This window comes from Centropristis striata, chromosome 4 (assembly GCF_030273125.1).
Source record: "Centropristis striata isolate RG_2023a ecotype Rhode Island chromosome 4, C.striata_1.0, whole genome shotgun sequence".
Classification (NCBI taxonomy): Eukaryota; Metazoa; Chordata; class Actinopteri; order Perciformes; family Serranidae; genus Centropristis; species Centropristis striata.
The window spans coordinates 9,027,990-9,048,969 of NC_081520.1; the positions used below are offsets into that span (position 1 = coordinate 9,027,990).

The 20,980-nt window shown below is 42.8% G+C and overlaps 1 protein-coding gene across 1 annotated transcript; it reads right to left on the reverse strand.

Moving 5' to 3' along the window:
- Nucleotides 1-8,523: 8,523 nt before the first annotated feature.
- On the reverse strand, nt 8,524-19,727 carry LOC131969900 (vomeronasal type-2 receptor 1-like). Its single transcript, XM_059331127.1, has 12 exons — nt 19,374-19,727; nt 18,206-18,427; nt 15,374-15,497; nt 14,938-15,219; nt 13,723-13,999; nt 13,218-13,497; nt 12,833-13,122; nt 12,463-12,758; nt 11,192-11,391; nt 10,839-11,060; nt 9,522-9,645; nt 8,524-9,428 (listed from the first exon to the last, which is right to left on the reverse strand). Exons 1-12 carry the CDS (start codon nt 19,725-19,727, stop codon nt 8,524-8,526), a joined length of 3,576 nt encoding a protein of 1,191 aa, XP_059187110.1.
- Between the last annotated feature and the right edge of the window lie 1,253 nt (nt 19,728-20,980).

A 20,980-nucleotide genomic window follows, 5' to 3' on the forward strand; every position in this document is an offset into this window, starting at 1 on the left:
AACAGGGACCTAAAACACTTCATACCAAGACTGTCAAAATTAAATATAAATACACTGTCGCAGATAAAGTTGAAAAAAAGTTTTTGTAACCTCTTTCCATGAATTGATTGTGAAAATGTGACTTATAATTGACAGATAAAGTGCATGTCTTCTAAAAACATTATCAATTAATCAATTCCAAACATAACGCAATGAAAATGAACAACCGTATATTTTAAACTAGAGCTTTTAGGCTCCTTACTTGTGTGCTGCCATCCACCCAGGTGAGGTTCCTGTTGATACGGAACTCCCGGCCCACCGGCAGTGATGCATCGTAGTGTCCCACTGTCACCAACTCAATGTTGCCACTCTCAGTTTTTTGCCAGTTCACCAGCTCATATGTGACCGCAGGATCCCCGTTGGCATCAAATGACACATCATAACCATTTTGAGAAAAATTTGCTTTCTTTAACTGCATGAGAATCTGTGGGGATGAAGTAAATACTTGATATATTCAAATAAATACCATATAAAAAACAAACATTTAATTCCATAAAAATGTACATTATAGCTATAAACCTCTTCAGACTCTATCCTGCTGAATTTGTCACACTGAGTTGTAGACTTTCTTTGTGACACACTGCATTATGAATGGCATGTGCTATTGCATAAACAGCCTTATATACTGTACTGCCCTCGCAGTGCGTTTGCTTATACAAGGCTAGACAGTCAGATAACGGTGTAGTAGAGAGGTCCTCCAAGAAACCACAAGGCTTAACTTTTCTTGTATTTAAATGAAGTCTCTATTTCCCACCGTAAAACTGAAATTATTACAGACAGAAACACAATTAACTTAACACTATACAAACAAGCACTATACATTACAATTAGCATCCGACATCACACAAAATGATAACAGTTAGCCTTTGCTAAAGCTAGTAATATTCTATTAGCTACTATTCATAGAAAATATAGCAAACTAACTCTTCATAACAAAGTATACAACCATGTAACACTGTCCATACTTACAGATAAATATTTGCCAGGGGCACAAGCGTCAGAAAACTCTTAAAAATACATCTTCGGCCGTCCGTTAAGCTGTCTGTGATCAACGCTGCTCGTCTACTTGTCTGAGCATGCAACAGAAAAAATACAGCATAGCTGGCCTTAAGAAAAAGAGCGCTCACTCGGACGCGATTTTTGTAAAACGAAATTAAGATGTCTCACTCTGACGCGGTTTCTCTGAACCAATAACCTGCTAATATTAACTTATGAACTATTAACTTATTATTTTAACTTTTTAATCTGTAAAGGCAGAACACTCCCCCATGATATGATTACATTATATCACTCCAGATACAATTTTTAAGGAGAATGTCTTGCAAACAATACACATTAAGTCTCTGAAAGAAGGACTACGATCTCTGAGACCGGCCTTAAGAACACCTTAGGTGTCCCATCCTTCACGATCCGCACCTCAACCTTGCGGACTCTGTTGTCACTGCTTGGCAAAGTCTTAACCACCAGTCCCAGTGGCCATTCATTCCTGTGGGCTTGGCTGTCTTTCAGCAAGACAACATCTCCTTCTTTGACATTCGGCTTGTCTTTTGTCCACTTTCTGCGACTCTGTAGAGTAGACAGATACTCTCCCTTCCATCTCTTCCAAAACGTGTCAGCAAAACACTGGACTTGTTTCCACTGCTTGCTATACAACTGAGCCATGCCAAAGTTTCCACAGGGGGCTGAAAGTGCACTCATCTTTTGAGTAAGGAGCATCGCTGGGGTGAGCACCATAGGCATATCTGGATCGGTGGATATGGTCACAAGAGGTCTCGCGTTCATGATTGCCATGACTTCCGCCATGAAAGTGCTGAGAACTTCATGTGTGAGACGTGTTGGTCCCGTCTGAAGCAACATCGCATCCAAGATGCGCCTGGCAACTCCGATGAGCCTTTCCCAGGAGCCACCCATGTGGGAAGCATGAGGGGGATTAAACATCCAGCAGCAGCCCTTCTCCTGGAGGTACCTCCTGACTGTGTCGTCTGCATTTATATTCAACTCTTTACACGCGCCCACAAAATTTGTCCCTCTATCAGACCGCAGAAGTTTTGCTGGACCACAAACTGCAAAAAACCTCCGGAGAGCATTGATAAAGCTGTCTGTAGACATGGTTTCAATCAGCTCGATGTGCACTGTTCTGGTTGACATGCACGTAAACAACACAGCCCAGCGTTTGCTGTCTGCATGTCCTCCTCTTGTCTGACGTGTCATGATGGACCACGGCCCAAAGACATCCAGGCCGACAGTGGTGAATGGAGGCTCCGGAGTAAGTCGGTCGGTAGGTAGATCAGCCATCTTCTGATCCTCTAACCTTCCTCTCAGTCTGCGGCAGGTAACACACTTGTGAAGGACAGAAGACACCAGACGTTTGCTCTCAATTATCCAGTGTCCCGCTGATCTGATGGCTCCTTCTGTAATGTGTCGACCTTGGTGAGCTACTCGTTCGTGAAAGTGTCTCACAAGTAGTGTAGCAATGTGATGGGTGTGTGGAATGATCACTGGGTGTTTTTCTTCCTTTGACAGATCAGCAAAAGAAAGACGACCTCCAACACGAAGCAGACTATCTTCATCCACAATTGGATTGAGCCTTTTGAGTGTGCTCTGCTTGGGAAAGGTCTGTCCGCCTTCAAGACACTTGAATTCCTTCTTGAAGGCACTGTGCTGCACAGAGCGGATGATAACAGCTTTGGCTTGTAGAAGCTCACTCATGCTGGGTGCGTCTCCAAAACACTTCCAACCTCTCCTTTCAGCCTTGTCTAGCTTTCCTTTGAAGGATGCTGCAACGTGAATGAGTTTGGCTACGGTGTGAAAGACTGTTCTCCAGTTTGAACATAGCTCAAAGTGTTGGGAGCCCAACTGAGACTCTGATGCCTTGGTTGCCAAAGTAGTAGCCTCCAAACGGATCTCGTCATCAGCTTCAGGCTCGATGAGGGCGAAGATATTAGACTCGGACATCTCCACTGCGTCGTCATGATAGAGAAAAGCTGGTCCTGACCTTCTTGTAGAGTTATGAATGTAGCCAAAAACGATCTTACTGTCGGTGAAGAACTTTACAGTGTCCACTCCATCTCATCACTAATCAGCTCGTATAGCTCAACAGCAAGCACAGCTGCGCAGAGCTCCAGACGTGGAATGGTATGAGCGGGGTGAGGAGCTAATTTTGACTTCCCCATGACAAATCCGACATGATATTGTCCCTCAGCATCTGCAGCTCTCAGATAGGCCACTGCTCCTATGGCTACTGTGGAAGCATCTGAGAAGATACACAGTTCCTTTGTCTGTTTTGAGGACAGCGAAACCTCTTTATATGCAAGTCTTGCAGAGCCTTTAAAGAATCTCTCCATAAGTTCCACTCTGCCTCCTTTTGTGGGAGGAGAGGAGCATCCCACTCGCTCTGTTCGGATGACAACTCTCGGAGAAGTGCTTTCCCTTGCATTGTCACAGGAACTACAAAGCCCAAGGGGTCTAACAAACTGTTGACCATTGACAACACACCTCTCCGAGTGTATGGTTTTAATTCGCAGGACACCAAGTAAGTAAAGCTGTCTGTTTCCAAATTCCAAGAGAGGCCTAGACTCCTCTGGAGAGGGAGGGGATCCACTCCGAGATCCAGGTCCTTCAGATCCTTGGCTCGATCCTCTACTGGAAACGCTTCCATCACCTGGCTGCTGTTTGATGCCAGTTTGTGCAGTCGGAGGTTGGATTCAGCCAACATTTCTCTGGTTTGTGTGAGGAGATCTATCGCCTCTTCAGGTGTGGCGACTGAGGTGAGACCATCATCAACGTAAAACTGCCTCTCGACCAACTGTCTTGCATCAGAACCATGTTCTTGTTCACCTTTTTGCGCTGCTCTTCTCATGCAGTATATGGCCACAGCAGGTGATGGGCTGTTTCCAAAAACATGGACCTTCATCCTGTACTCAGTTACATTCTTGCTGATGTCGTTATCCTCATACCAGAGGTACCGATGACAATCCCTGTCTTCCTCTCGGACGACAAAGCAATAAAACATTTGCTCCACGTCTGCTGTAAGAGCCACAGGTTCTTTACGGAACCGCAGAAGAACTCCCAGCAGAGTATTATTCAAATCTGGTCCACTCATCATCATTGAGTGAGGTTCCATTACACTCGGCGCTTGAATTGAAAACGACACGTATCTGGGTAGGTTTTTTAGGGTGATACACACCAAAGGTTGGTAAGTACCAGTGCTCTTTCCCTTTGTCCAAAGATGGAGCAAGTTCAGCTTGGTCACTGTCCAACATCTTTTGCATGAACGTGATGTAGTGTTCTCTCATTTCTGGCTTTTTCTACAGAGTTCTCCGAAGTGAGCAGAGGCGTTTCAAAGCTTGCTCCCTGTTGCTTGGAAGGCGTCGCCTAGGAGCCTGAAAAGGTAAAGGAGCCTCCCAGCTATTCTCCTCATTTTGGTAGACTTCTGCATCCATGATAGCTAGAAAGGCTTTGTCTTCTATCGACCTGTCAAACACAGAAAACCCTAGGTTGTCTGTACCCATGTGGAGACTTGTGTTTACGTCACACGCAGGGAAGGCAGTGCTGCGATGCCGAGCCATGCCACTGTATTCTTCCTTTACGTGGATACTATTTGGACACGGTCTAAGGAAGAATGTGCGACCTTTGTTCAGGACGTTTGTTTTGTAAACATTCAACTCTGACGGCTTATGAACTGTTCCCAAGCACACGTCTCCCACAATGACCCAGCCTAAGTCCAACCGCTGAGCATAAGGTACGTTGTGGCGACCGTTGATTTGCTCCCGTACCTTGTGCACTCTTAGGATGTCCCTCCCTAAGAGCGGGAGGATTGGTGCAGCTTGGTCCACAGGTGGGATTTTACTAGCAACTGACCGTAGATGGGGGTAATGGTGTGCAACCTCTGGGGATGGGATTTCTGTCCTGTCGTCTGGCACCATGTCACACTCAATTAAGGGGGGTAAGGCAAGCTTTACTTTCCCATCAATGGACTCGATGATGAAATAAGTAGCTCTCCTACCGGACGTCTCTAGTTTTCCAGCACAGGTTTTCAGGGTGTAAGGGGCAGAGCTAGTTTTTACTTTAAAGAGACTGAAGAACTCTGTCTTGGCGAGAGACTTATTACTTTGTTCGTCTAGCACCGCATACATCTTGATTGTCTTGTCCATGTTCCCTGCAGGGTATGCTTTTACCAAACAGATCTTGGAACAAGACCATGCACCATCTGCATTTCCACAAACTTCTGTACATTTAGAGGTGACTGATGAAGGTGGGCTTTCACCTTGCTCCCCGCTTTCATCTCTGTCGTCTGCTGCACTCTGTGCGGTCAAAGGAGGAGGACCCGGGTGCAGAGCTGCGATGTGTTTGTCGCTGTTACACTCAAAACACTTGACAGTCAATTTACAATAATTTGCCATGTGCATAGTAGACCCACAACATCTGTAACAGATGTGATTTTCTCTGAGGTATGATTTGCGCTCTTCTAGAGTTTTGTTTCTAAAGAGCTTGCACTTTTTTAGTGGGTGGGGCTTTCTATGTATAGGACACAGACGATCAGGTTCTTCCATTTTCTTCAGCGCAGGACTAGCTTGGATGCCGCATGACTCTGCAGGGATGTCAGTCTTATGTACAGCCACAGACCCTCTACCACTGTATTTTGCAGGATTTTCGGTCCTGGAAGTGATATGACTATTGTTGGGGGTTATAGTGAAGCTTGGATCATTTTTATCTTTGTCTGTTGTTCGACAAACCTTGAGAAGACAGAGAAGGGGGGGCACGGTGGCGCAGTTGGTAGCGCTCTCGCCTCACAGCTAGAAGGTCCTGGGTTCGATTCCCGCCAGGACGCTGTGGGCATTGAAGGCGTGTCCCCATGTCTCCGGTGTCTGTAGAGCTGGTCGGAGGAAGCATGTGCTCAGTTCAGGGCTCTCCCCAGACCGACAGGGACGAGGTAGCGCCCAGGATCAAGATAGGACAAAACTGGGTGATAAATAAAATGGGTTACAAAATCGTGGGATAAAAATTTAGAAAAAAAAAAAAAAAAAAAAGAAGACAGGGAAGGGAGGAAAGGCCACTCTGTGATCCTCCTTGTATTTGCTTCCACAGCTGATCCATTTGTCTTGGAGGTTATAAAGAAGCTTCTCCACTATCTGTCTCACTCCAGTATCCAAATATGAGAGCCTGGTAGTGCACCATCTTGCTTAGCACACTCCAGTTCACGGAGAATTTCACTTAGCTCTCTCAGCTTGATGGTATCTTTATTTGTCAACCTCGGAAAGTTCTCAATCTTTTTAAGCAGTGCGTCTTCGATGACCTCAGGACTCCCATAGCACTCTTCCAGACGTCGCCAAACCATTGCAGCGACTGCAGCAGGATTCAGGACGTGCACTGCACAGATTCTCTTTGCCTGTTCTGACGATTCAGCTCTTAGCCATTTGGTTAACAGGTCTAGTTCTTCCCTTGCTGCCAGATCCAAGTCCTTTGTGGAACTTAGAAACGAGGCTTTCCATGCCCAATAATTCTCCAGCTTGTCGTCAAATTGCAAAGTCTTGTGTGCCTTTAGGTTCAGGTAAGTACTCTCTTTCGTGGTTTGTTGTGTGCTGAGTACCATAAGGGTAAGAGTCACTCAGTCCTATATTCCTTGTTGGTTCTTTTTTCACATCTTTGAAAACTGGCTGTGTATTTCTTTGGATGTCATGAGAAACTCTACGCTGAGTGTCAGATGTTTCACGTTTTGTTCCATGTGTCACCACAACTGCAGGTTCCAAAGGCTGTTCCTGTATGAACATCTCAAAGTGTTGTTGGACGTACTCACTAGTTCGTTGAACTGTACTGAGGGGCTCTTCTTCAACATCTGGAAACTGGCTGAGCTCCCCGCTTTCAACCTCTGCCGCCTGAAAGGCTGTAGCCTCAGCTTCAGCAGCAGCTCTTTGATACTGTAGGAGATGGAGATCAGCGTCAAAGCTAGCCTTTTGCTTCAGCAGATTTGCTTCCATTTCAGCTTTCTATTTCATCATCTCAGCCTCTCGTTCAGCGAAGGCCATTTCAGCCTTTGCAGCTTTGGACCCACAGTCGCCAACAACTGCCATCACCATACCAGACTGTGAGCACTTGTCGCCAGTGTAAAACGCCAGGTCCAGGCCGCTGGAAAGCTGTAATCCCACATGCACCGCCACGGGCACCGAGGCGCACGAGTCGTAGATCTGATAACCGAGTCTGATGCCCGGCAGCAGTTCCGTGCTGTTGTTAATCTCCTAGATGGCGAAGATCATTGCACTTGAGAAGCGCAGTTCACGGGAGATAATGCTGCACACAGAAACTCATATCAACTCTATAAGCATGTGTAAACATGTTCACAGATATATGTAAATGTAATTCATATTCACTGTCAATAGCTGATAAGTGCACTGAATCTGTGAACCAAATTGTCAGAACATCATTAAAATTAAAAACATTTCCATCCTTACACAGTCTAAAATCCTCTTATCCCACATTTCTCCCTCTTACTAACCTCCCTTTGCACCTTAGTGGCTCAGGCATGTAGGTGTAGTTATTCTCCACTGTGTGCATGTTGTAATGTATAGAGAAAGCACCATCAATAACAAAGTCACCATCCACTGAGAATGCAGGAAGAGTGGTACCCTGGCGCTTACATTGTGCAGCCTCAGAGCTGACCCCAGCACCAGAAACATTCAAAGCAAGAGCTGAGTTCAGCTCACACAGACCCAGAGACAGGATCAGGCTAATATAGAGAGCAGTGATCTCCATCCCTCAACTGTCTGTGTGGGAATACTGCATGTGAGGTATCACTGAGTGAAATAGACTTTTTAAACAAACCGTCCCTCCTTCTACTGTACGTCAGCTTACTGTACACCAAAGAGAATTCTTTCTATGGGCCGTACAATATTATGCGCATACAGTTCCCATGTGTTCCCAAATTAACCTTTTATATCTTGTTTGTGTCGTTCAATCCCATTTTACATAATGCGTGAAAAGGGTTTTTTTTAATAAGCAATAATTTCATGACAGTGTGAAGACAGAATACATAACCAAGCCTTTTTTTGCATTTTAACCATATTTATTGACTCATTTAGCTCATCATGAAAGAATATGTTTTAAATAAGTTCATAGCATGGCATTAATATCTTCAAAACATTTGTGAAAATGTAACATAAAACTGGTTGAATGTGCACATTATAAGCTTCATACGGATGCTATGGAAAAGTTTGTCACATTTTGTTTTGCTGTCCAATCAGTGTTGATGGTAAATGTGTGTCCAATGTGTGTCCAATTTACTGTGATAGCTGAGTTTTTCTTCTCACAGAGACAGCAATAATGAGAGCAACGTATTCTGCAGCACAGTAACTCAGCTTTTCTGTAAATGTAGCACACACTGAGGAATGTATCGCTTCAGTCATCTACATTTACTTTCGAAACTTGTGAGAAAACCACCTCAATGCTTGCAATTTTCTCTCAACTTTTTTTTTTTTTCAAACCTCATGGTCAGGATTGATTTTTGTTCATTAAATGTTTCTTGGTGTTCTTCTCTGGCTTAAACAATATGATGAAACACTTTGGGGCAAATATACACAATATTAGTCCAAAACTGGAGGCCAGAATGGCAAATATCTCCACAGCCACAGTGAATTTCCCAGGAGAGCTGACATATGCAGGGATAAAGGTGATCCACACTGCACAGAATATCAGCATGCTGAAGGTGATCAGCTTGGCTTCATTAAAATTATCAGGTAGTTTCCGAGCCAGGACAGCTAACACAAAGCAAAAGACAGCCAGCAGGCCGATGTACCCGAGCACAGCCCAGAACCCAACAGCTGAGCCTAATGCACACTCCAAGATGATCCTGTCCTTGTATGTTGTGAGGTTTTTGATTGGGAACGGAGGATTAAGAACCAACCAAATAGTACATATTATAACTTGAATGAACGTTAAAGACACTACAGTCATTCTTTGCTGTGTGGGCCCAAACCATTTCATCACATTGCTTCCTGGGAGTGTAGCTCTGAAGGCCATTAACACCACTATTGTTTTTCCAAGAACACAAGACATACAGAGAACAAAGGTGATCCCAAATGCTGTGTGGCGCAGCATGCAGGACCACTCAGAGGGCGCTCCAATGAAAGTTAATGAACATAAGAAACAAAGAGTCAGAGAGAAGAGCAGCAGGAAGCTCAGCTCAGAGTTGTTGGCCCTGACAATCGGGGATGTCCTGTGACGATAGAACACAACCGCTGTTGTAATGGCAAGACAGGCACCACCAACTGAGAATGCAGCCAGGATGATTCCTAGGACCTCGTTGAAGGAAAGAAACTCTACAGGCTTGGGGAGACACGTGTCCCTCTCTGCATTAGGCCAGAACTCCTTGAGGCATGGGAAGCAATCAGGGGAATCTGAATAAAAAGCAAAGCGTCCTTTTAGTAGACATACTGTACACTACTCTATATTTTGTACAGTCAATATGTATTTGGAGAAAATAAAAATACCTGTAGCATTGGTAATCTCTCCCTCAGGACATGGTAAACAATCATAACAGCAAATGGGTTTTCCTTTCTGCAGCACTTTACGAGTTCCTGGAGGACAGCTGTCAGAGCACACTGACACAGGTACCTGGCACAAAGATACAACAAAATATCACATTTTGTAGTGTGCTACAAAGCCCTGAGGACTCAAGGCTAGGTTTACATTTTTTCAAGTTTGTCCTAAAACAATACGCATACCACACCACAAATGTGTATCGAAAATATTGCTTTTCACTGTAACCACTCCTCCTGTTCTAGCAATACGATATCTTTTAGGGGGGCTATCATAGTAAAAACTTTGGAATTAATCTCTTTACAGCCAATACAGCCAACAAAATTTGAAACTTATGCTACCTATACATCAGAAGACTTTGAAAAGATTCGGAAAAGACTCTAGATCGGAAAAAACTATAGGCTCACACCTGCTCACATCTAAAGACAAGTGTTTAGAGTTTTTAGTCCCAGCCTAGTCTCAGACTGAGATTTTACAAAGACTGTGAATCTTGCAAGGTCACTATTTACAAGACTAGAACTAGATTCTTTTAGCATTTTTTTCCTACCATGCATTTTTTCCTCCATCATGCTCTTAGTATAAACGTACAAATGGAGGAGAATGAGCTTTTGGCTACAGCTGCTCTAGTGTCTGCAGTGGGTTTTTAAAAAAAAAAAAAAAAAAAGGAAGAATGAAGAAAAGGAAAATTTAGAGATTAAATATAAATAAATAATTATATTGAAATAATTATATTTATCAGCTCTATCAACTTTAATTTAGTTAATCATATATTAATCATCAATTATTTATCACTTATTTATGTATAGGCCTACATTTATTCATACATTTTAACTGGGTCTCCTTACTGTTCTCTTTACTAAGAAACGGCGCCCCCAAAAATCCCGCTTGTGGCCGTAAATATATTAAATCGCTCTATCTTTATTTACGACTTAGCTTACTAGCATTATTGTGATGTTACTTTTTCCTGTCGAAGTGGTTTTACTGCCCCGTCTGGAACTGGGGACCTTTCCCCCGCTCATTTTTTGGTTGTAGATTGTGTTATGTCACTGCAACTTGAAATTATATCAAACACATTTGATATGATCACAAACCCAAGACTAGGAAAAGACTGATATGAAACAGGCAGATTACTACCTTGCACTTAGCGATCGAGATGATGGGAGAACGCTGTTCCTCCAGTAAAACTCCTAGATTTACTGGGACTGTGAAAATCGTTTGGTGTAAGGCCAGCATAAAATAAGTTAAACTAGAGCTTTTAGGCTCCTTACTTGTGTGCTGCCCTCCACCCAGGTGAGGTTCCTGTTGATACGGAACTCCCGGCCCACCGGCAGTGATGCATCGTAGTGTCCCACTGTCACCAACTCAATGTTGCCACTCTCAGTTTTTTGCCAGTTCACCAGCTCATATGTGGCCACAGGATCCCCGTTGGCATCAAATGACACATCATAGCCATTTTGTGAAAAATTTACTTTCTTCAACTGCATGAGAACCTGTGAGGATGAATCAAATGCTTGATAAATAAAAAAAAAAACATTAAAAGAATAACCATGTAATTCCATAAAAATGTACATTATATCTATAAAAAGGACATTGATGTGTTCACATAGTTATTTCAACTGACCTCTTCAGACTCTATCCTGCTGAATTTTTCACAGTGAATTGTAGACTTTTTCTGACACACTGCATTATGAATGGCATGTGCTATTGCATAAACAGCCTTGTATACCATGTTAGCGATCCGGATCTGAGATGTGTCAGTGTACGGTCTGTACGTCTGTAGGTCTTCACTTCCATCACACACTCTTTCGTTTGTGTCTGCACCTAAAACCACACAGAGACAGAGGAAAGCCATTTTTTTTTCAACACTAAAAAAGACAAGTAGTTGCAGTAACTCATATAGATAGATAGATTACTTTATTCATCCCCAAAGGGAAATTCATATCTATATTGTACTAATTTTGAGACATGCAATTTTATTGAAAACACTCAACAAATAAAAAAACTGTTTAGCAGACGCCTTTATTTTTTTTAGATAGTTGCTGTTTCCGTTTGTAGCAGCCCTATTTTTTAACCATCATTAACTGATTGAAAGGCCGTTAGTACGATCACTGATCCTAGCTGTTGAGAAGCTGAAAATCTTGACCAAGTTACTGATGCCAAAAATGATTTGATAGCACCTTGCATGAAAGCCTTGGCCAACAATTAATGAATGTGTATGTGAATGAGTGAGTGCTGACTTGTAGGGTTGCAAAGACTAGAAAAGTGCTTTTTTAAAATCAATCCAAATTCCATTTTAATTCAGTCTATTTCATTGGTCAAGTATCTGCAGACATACAAGGAATTTGAAAGTGATGTCATGTCTGTTTCTGTGTATATAAACTGACAGTGACAATATGTGCATGTTGAAAAACTGTTTATATTTAAACTTTAAATAATATATTATTTATTTACTGACTTGACCTGTCTTAATGTGTTTGGAATACATTAAAAAAACTAAAAATCACTGTCAGATTTATAATTTAATTAGATACAGACACGCATAAATACTGGAACTGATATCTGTTGTCAGTACAATTTTTCATTTCAATTTACCTTCATGACCTGGATACTGTCTCTATATTGTGTGCTTGTGTTCAGGCTTTAGCAATGACATTAAAACTCTGTAGCAAAGTTTAAACAAAACCTCCAAAACATGACTTGAAAGATAGTCATTACAAGTGAGATTCAAAGAGATGCACCTTATTGCTACCTCATAACATCAAAAAACAACAGATTTCCCGTTCATGCTTAATCTGGGATTTGGTCTTCAAGCAACAGCTGCTCCACTCAGATAGACAGGGAGAGAAAAAAACTGAAACACAGGGACCCAAATGTAAGTTTCAACTTTCTCACTTTTTCTCAGCCTGCAGTTGAATACATCCTCCCAGAACTCAGTGAGCAGTGGAGAGGCAGCCACTTTAGAGGGAGAGAGGTCCAGCAAGAAGTCTCTCAGACCTGGGATGACTGATTGCTCAATGCCAAATCCAATAGCTCCAGCACAGAAGCTGAACCTCAGCATGTCTGGGTCTGTTACCCAAGACTCACTGCCTATCCACACACGAGGTGAAAAAGGCTCAAGAGAAAGCTCCTCTAGCAGAATCTTCAGATCGGCAGGTGATGTAAATGCCACAACAACCATAGCTGTCGACCTGGAGATATTGTACACTATATATTAAACAATAACATTAAAAAAGTACTTTAAACGTGTATCAAATGTACAAACCTGCGGACAACATCAGCTACTCTCTGGATCCTGCTACGGGGGTTGGTCCGATAGAAAGCTTCAGAGTATTCCACACAGATCCCCTCTCTGCGTGCTGCGGCCAGGAAAGACGCCATGCCATTATTGCCATAATATGAATCCGACCGGACAGCACCTATCCAAGTCCAGCCAAAGTGTTTGACCAGCTTGGCCAGCGCGTCAGCCTGGAACTGGTCACTTGGGATTGTTCTGAAGAAACTCGGGTACTGCTGCTTATCAGACAGGCATGCACAAGTGGCAAAGTAGCTCACCTACGAAAAACAATAATTTAATTATTTAACAGGAAACAAAAAACTAGCACAAGTTTAATGAATACGCTGTTTGACCAGGAAATCAAAACATTTACTTGAGGGATGTTAAAAGGCTCAATGATGTGAGACATGCTGATGGATGACGTGGACCCAGGCCCACCAACAACTGCCATCACCATACCCGACTGTGAGCAGTTGTCGCCGGTGTAAAACACCGGGTCCAGGCCGCTGGAAAGCTGGAATGCCACATGCACCGCCACGGGCACCGAGGCGCACGAGTCGTAGATCTGATAACCGAGTCTGATGCCCGGCAGCAGCTCCGTGCTGTTGTTAATCTCCTCGATGGCGAAGATCATTGCCTGTGAAAGTCGCAGTCTACGGGGGATAATGCTGCACACAGAAACTCATGTCAACTCCATGCGCACATGTGACAATGTTCAAAGATAAATATAGTAGAACTACAATTCATATTCACTGTAAATAAGTTACAAATAAACTGCATCTGTGAATCAAATTGTCAGAACATCATTAAAATTAAAAACATTTCCATCCTTACACAGTCTAAAATCCTCTTATCCCACATTTCTCCCTCTTACTAACCTCCCTTTGCACCTCAGTGGCTCAGGCATGTAGGTGTAGTTATTCTCCACTGTGTGCACCTTGTAATGTATAGCGAAAACACCACCAATAATGTAGTCACCATCCACTGAGAAAGCAGGTAGACGAGTGGTACCCTGGAGCTTACATTTTACAGTTGCAGCCTCAGAGCTGACCCCAGCACCAGAAATATTCAAGGCAAGAGCTGAGTTCAGCTCACACAGACCCAGAGACAGGATCAGGCTAATAGAGAGAGCAGTGATCTCCATCCCTCCACTGTCTGTGTGGGAATATTGCATGTGTGTTATCACTGGTTTATATAGATTTTTAAGTCAAACCATCCCTCCTTCTATTGTACGTCAGCTTGCTGTACACCAAAGAGAATTCTTTCTACGGGCCGTATAATATTATATGCACTCATTGGTTTCCTAATTTTATCCTACCGTTATACCCTTCTTTGTTTCTTTTTAGCTCATATTGAAGTTAAGTCTCCAAATACACCTTTAGTGGCTTGTTTGTGTGGTTCAATCCCTTCTTCGTGTGAATACAGAAATATTTTTGAAAAAGCAACGATTTTATGACAGCCTCAAGACAGAACACAGAATCAAGCCTTTTTTTCTTTATTTTGACCTTATTTATTGACTCTTTTAGCTCATTATGAAAGAATATTTGATAAATAATTTCATAACATGAAATAAAATTTAAAAAATGGCATTAAAGTCACAAAACATTTTTGATGATAAATATTTTGTAAATATTTAAAGGTGAAGACTGTGTTGAATGTACACGTTATAACCCCTATACTGTTTGCTACGGGAACGTTTGTCACATTTTATGTTGCTGGACAGTCAGTGTTGATGGTAAATATAGTTCACTTCAGCAATACAATCCTCAGTGTCCAATTTGCTGAGTAAGATGAGTTCTCCTGCTCATAGAGACAGTAATAACAAGAGCAACACACATTCTGCAGCACGGTAACTCATGTTTTCTGTAAATGTAGCACACACTGAGGAATGTATCGCTTCAAGCAACTACAATGACCATCAAAACTGTTTGGAAATCCTCATCAATGCTGGCCAATGTCTCTTCTAACTTTTTACACACGTCATATTTATCCGGATTGATTTTTGTTCATTAAATGCTTCTTGGTGTTCTTCTCTGGCTCAAACAATATGATGAAACTCTTTGGAGCAAATATACACAATATTAGTCCAAAACTGGAGGCCAGAATAGCAAATATCTCCACAGCCACAGTGAATTTCCCAGGAGAGCTGACATAAGCAGGGATAAAGGTGATCCAGACTGCACAGAATATCAGCATGCTAAAGGTGATCAGTTTGGCTTCATTAAAATTATCAGGTAGTTTCCGAGCCAGGACAGCTAACACAAAGCAAAAGACAGCCAGCAGGCCGATGTACCCGAGCACAGCCCAGAACCGAACAGCTGAGCCTAATGCACACTCCAGGATGATCCTCTCCTTGTATGTTGTGAGGTTTTTCACTGGAAACGGAGGATTAAGAACCAACGAAATAGTACATATTATAACTAGAATTAACGTGAAAGAGAAATAAAAAGCAAAGCGTCCTTTTAGTTGACATATTGTACATTACTCTATATGTCTTACACAATATGCATTCAGAGAAAAAACAAATACCTGTAGCATTGCTAATCTCTCCTTCAGGACATGGTAAACAATCATTACAGCAGATGGGTTTTCCTTTCTGCAGCACTTTATGAGTTCCTGGAGGACAGCTGTGAGAGCACACTGACACAGGGACCTGGCACAAAGATACAAACAAAATATAACATATTCAGATGTGCTACAAAGACCTGAGGTTAAAATTCCAGTATTTGTGTCAGATTGTGTTGCAGTTAACTTGAGGGTCTTCCCTACATCTGAGACAGGCGGCAATCTTAACGGCGTCAGACGTCATATAATTGCGACGGATCTGACGCCGTTACTATGGCAACCTGTCAGATCAGTCAATAATTAGGCCCAGTCTGAACAGAGCCATATCTGATTTGGACACTTGCTAAAAACAGTGTGGACAGTCAGCCCTAAAAATAGTATTTGAGTAGGAATCTGATTTGAATCAGATTCGCCTGCAGTCTGAACGCGGCCTTACATTCATTGAAACTGTGTTTTGGAAAAATGATGACAAAATGACACACAGACCAGATGCATGCTGTGGCAATAAAGCAAGTGTGGGAGCGGGGAATATACTCGGGTTGGCTGAGTTTCTAAATTATGACCCGGTTACTAAATGACAAGACTGGGTCACTTAAGGATAGGAAAGGTATGTATAGGAGTTCAGAGTTCAGGAAAGGTATGTAAGGGGAGAAGCAGAATAAGGAGGGGGGACAGGATGTGGAAGCTTCAGCAGACAACAGACACACATAAGTTTGAAAGGTCAGTGAGATGCCAGATGCTCGGTGAAGGAGGTGGTAACCAAGGCATCCCACAAACAAATTGACTAATTGCGTTAAAGAGCCCACCCATATGTACGGGGTGTACCCAACCCAAGAAGAATATATGTAACATTAAGGAAGTTTGTAATCACTCTGTCTTGTGGTGCCATCGAGGTCACATTGCAGAGTCCAGCGCTGAGCATTATATTTGGCTCGGATTCTTTCAATAAATGGTTGACTTTATTAATTTGTTCTGAGTGTTTTGTAAGACCAAGTTTAGGAAAAAGAGCCCGGGTGAGAGTTGTAAGCTTTAAAAGCTTTACGCTCTAACAAAAGTACCTGGCCACCTGACCGTAGCTAACCTTGAATCAGAATGACCCATTCCTGTGTAGGCCAGCCTCACTGTGTTGCGATTTTCTCAAACATCTCAAAAAATAGCTCAACCTTCTCTGGGTCAAACCTTGGCACTTATGGATATCAAAAGTGTCTCGTTGTTCCTGACGCCTATTATCAAATTAAGCTCAGCTTCATCCCAGTTAAACGTCCTCGTTTCATGCTTCCTTAAGCCTGATTCCCACCGGGCGTGGAACGGCTATGCTGCGGTCGCTGTTTCTGATCGCTGCCACTCTAATCAATGAGAGCATTTCCACCGGGCGCGCTGCGGAACGGTTCAGCAACGTCCCAGCTGCAGCTCTCTGCTCCGCTGCGCGAGCAATCCATAGCATTTTTTTATTCTCACAAGCCGTTGCTAAATCGCATCAAGCTCAACAGAGCAGATTGCACCAGACAGGAAATCCCACACAGAATCAACGTAATATACTTCCGCCCCCTTTCAAAATAAAACACAATTTATTATTTTTTACATTATGTTATGACCGGGGGCACTTTCCACAGTTTCTGTTTCTCAAATTTAACTAACCGTTGATGGATTATTTCAACTTCAAGAAACTCCTCTGGCTCAAATTCTGCCATGTATGAATAACAGCGCTTGGAACACGAAAAACCTCGGAATACTACGATGTAAAGACAGGCTAAGTAAACCAATGTTACCCAAATGGCAAAAACAATATTTATTGCTGAAATGCAGAAAAAATCATCCAAACCAGGATGTTACACAATACTTCTTTTTCCCCGAAAGCTAATCAGAATAAACAATCACACAACAACCAAAGTCTAACAACAAAGTCAGCCAAACACAGACAGACAAACAATTTCCAAAGCCCAAACAGTAGGCTGCGTTCAAGCCAATTTACCAAAACACAAAGGTCAAAACACGTGCCACAAAGACGCCACAACACCCAATTAACACAAACCTGAACAATACGTGTGAACATTCATGATCCAAGAAGAGCCACCCAATTGTTATGGTTGCTAAGACAACTAAGGCTCATACTGACTCATACTGTTTCCTGTGTGTTGCACTTAACTTGAGAGTGAGACTTAAGTTTGCCTGGGTGAGTGTGACTCTTCCTTACACCTGAGAGGGGTTATGTTGTGTTCAAGTCACCGAGACACTCCTCGTTCGTGCTCCAAGATGGCCTTGAGTCCACTCAGCTCTGTTTGGATTCTCACAAATGAAGCTCAGTGTAATTTCTCACCCACTCATCACGTTTCTTAAAATTAGCTGATCATGGGCGGGCATTCATCATCATTAAGTTAAACCAACTAAATTTGGACAAAATCTACAACAATTAAGTCAAATATGTTTTTTTTCTATTACTATACCTGGACTGCAATTCAGCAATGGAACACTTTTGGATAATATGAAGGGGGAGTGTTATGCTTAAATGCTGTAACTTTGGAATTCATCTGTTAAATGCCAGTATAGGCAAGAGGAACAGGGACCTAAAACACTTCATACCAAGACTGTCAAAATTAAATTTAAATACACTGTCGCCGATAAAGTTGAAAAAATGTTTTTGTAACCTCTTTCCATGAATTGATTGTGAAAATGTGACTTATAATTGACAGATAAAGTGTATGTCTTCTCAAAACATTATCAATTAATCAATTCCAAACATAACGCAATGAAAATGAACAACCGTATATTTTAAACTAGAGCTTTTAGGCTCCTTACTTGTGTGCTGCCATCCACCCAGGTGAGGTTCCTGTTGATACGGAACTCCCGGCCCACCAGCAGTGATGCATCGTAGTGTCCCACTGTCACCAACTCAATGTTGCCACTCTCAGTTTTTTGCCAGTTCACCAGCTCATATGTGGCCACAGGATCCCCGTTGGCATCAAATGACACATCATAACCATTTTGAGAAAAATTTACTTTCTTTAACTGCATGAGAATCTGTGGGGGTGAAGTAAATACTTGATATATTCAAATAAATAGCATATAAAAACAAACATTTAATTCCATAAAAATGTACATTATAGCTATAAAAAGGACATTAGTGTGTTCATAGTTATTTCACTGGCCTCTTCAGACTCTATCCTGCTGAATTTGTCACACTGAGTTGTAGACTTTCTTTCCTGACACACATTATAAATGGTATGTGCTATTGCCTATACTGTACTGCCCTCGCAGTGCGTTTGCAAATACAAGGCTAGACAGTCAGATAACGGTGTAGTAGAGAAGTCCTCCAAGAAACCACAAGGCTTAACTTTTCTTGTATTTTAATGAAGTCTCTATTTCCCATCGTAAAACTGAAATTATTACAGACAGAAACACAATTTACTTAACACTATACAAACAAGCACTATACATTACAATTAGCATCCGACATCACACAAAATGATAACAGTTAGCCTTTGCTAAAGCTAGTAATATTCTATTAGTTAATATTCATAGAAAATGTAACAAACTAACTCTTCATAACAAAGTATACAACCATGTAACACTGTCCATACTTACAGATAAATATTTGCCAGGGGCACAAGCGTCAGAAAACTCTTAAAAATACATCTTCGGCCGTCCGTTAAGCTGTCTGTGATCAACGCTGCTCGTCTACTTGTCTGAGCATGCAACAGAAAAAATACAGCATAGCTGGACTTAAGAAAAAGAGCGCTCACTCTGACGCGGTTTCTCTGAACCAAGTAGGCTACCTGCTAATATTAACTTATGAACTTTTAACTTATTATTTTACCTTTTTAATCTGTAAAGGCAGAACACTCCCCCATGATATGATTACATTATATCACTCCAGATACAATTTTTAAGGAGAATGTCTTGGAAACAATACACATTAAGTCTCTGAAAGAAGGACTACGATCTCTGAGACCGGCCTTAAGAACACCTTAGGTGTCCCATCCTTCACGATCCGCACCTCAACCTTGCGGACTCTGTTGTCACTGCTTGGCAAAGTCTTAACCACCAGTCCCAGTGGCCATTCATTCCTGTGGGCTTGGCTGTCTTTCAGCAAGACAACATCTCCTTCTTTGACATTCGGCTTGTCTTTTGTCCACTTTCTGCGACTCTGTAGAGTAGACAGATACTCTCCCTTCCATCTCTTCCAAAACGTGTCAGCAAAACACTGGACTTGTTTCCACTGCTTGCTATACAACTGAGCCATGCCAAAGTTTCCACAGGGGGCTGAAAGTGCACTCATCTTTTGAGTAAGGAGCATCGCTGGGGTGAGCACCATAGGCATATCTGGATCGGTGGATATGGTCCGACATGATACTGTCCCTCAGCATCTGCAGCTCTCAGATAGGCCACTGCTCCTATGGCTACTGTGGAAGCATCTGAGAATATACACAGTTCCTTTGTCTGTGTTGAGGACAGCGAAACCGATATGTAGCACCTCTTTATATGCAAGTCTTGCAGAGCCTTTAAAGAATCTCTCCATAAGTTCCACTCTGCCTCCTTTTGTGGGAGGAGAGGAGCATCCCACTCGCTCTGTTTGGAGATGCAGAAACTGAGCAGCATGGCGCCTGTGATCGGCATGGCCGCTGCCTCGGCGTCTTACCTACTTAAATTAATCTTTGTCCTGACACTTTCACTGGCCCCATCAACCGGCACATCCAGCCTGTGCTATGATCGAACCACGCTGCTTCAAATCAGGATCTCTATGGAACAGTTCAGTGCAAATTGGGGCTACAACTTCTTACCTCCCCCGTCTATCTGCGCCGGCTTGTCGTTTGGGGGGCTGCTGTTGCCTCCACTCCGGAGAAGACTGCGAAAACATGGATCCAGGGCCAGCGTTCAGGTGTGGCTGAGGCGGAGCGGGCGGCTCTCTCCCAGGTATGGCCGGGAGGAATTCACAAGCTACCTTCGTCCCATCTCCGTGCAGAAACCCGAGGAGGAAAACGACCCTCAGCCTTTACCCCGGTATTCCCAGGTCTGCCGCATCTTTCGCTCACGGCGTGTCATCGCTCCGCGGATCAGCTGTCTGTCAGCCGTCAGAACTCAGTCAGCTGGCAGTGACGTCATGGTGCCTTCACGGTCTAAGATGGCCTTACTCAATGCACGCTCCATTGCAAACAAATCCTTTGTACTGTATGACTTGCTGATCCAGGAAAACCTTGACTTCCTGTTCTTGTCCGAAACCTGGCAGCGGCAGGGGGAATTTATCCACTTTAAGGAGCTGTGTCCCCCGGGATACTCGTACATTGCCATGTTGAGAAGCACCTGTCATGCACTGTTCAGGGAAAGAAGCGTTTTATTAATCAGCCTGTTGTTGACAGCTTTGTTTCCCTGTTTGACGCTGAGCCTGCTTCAAAAAACAATGACGATGAGGATAATGATGTGAATTCACTGGTACAATGTTTTAATCTTTGATGCAAGTCAGTTCTTGATAAAGTAGCTCCAATCAAAGCAAGATCCACCACCTCTCTCAGGAAACCTTGCCCTTGGATAAATGAAGATTAAAAACCACAGGAGAAACTGCCGCAAGACAGAGCG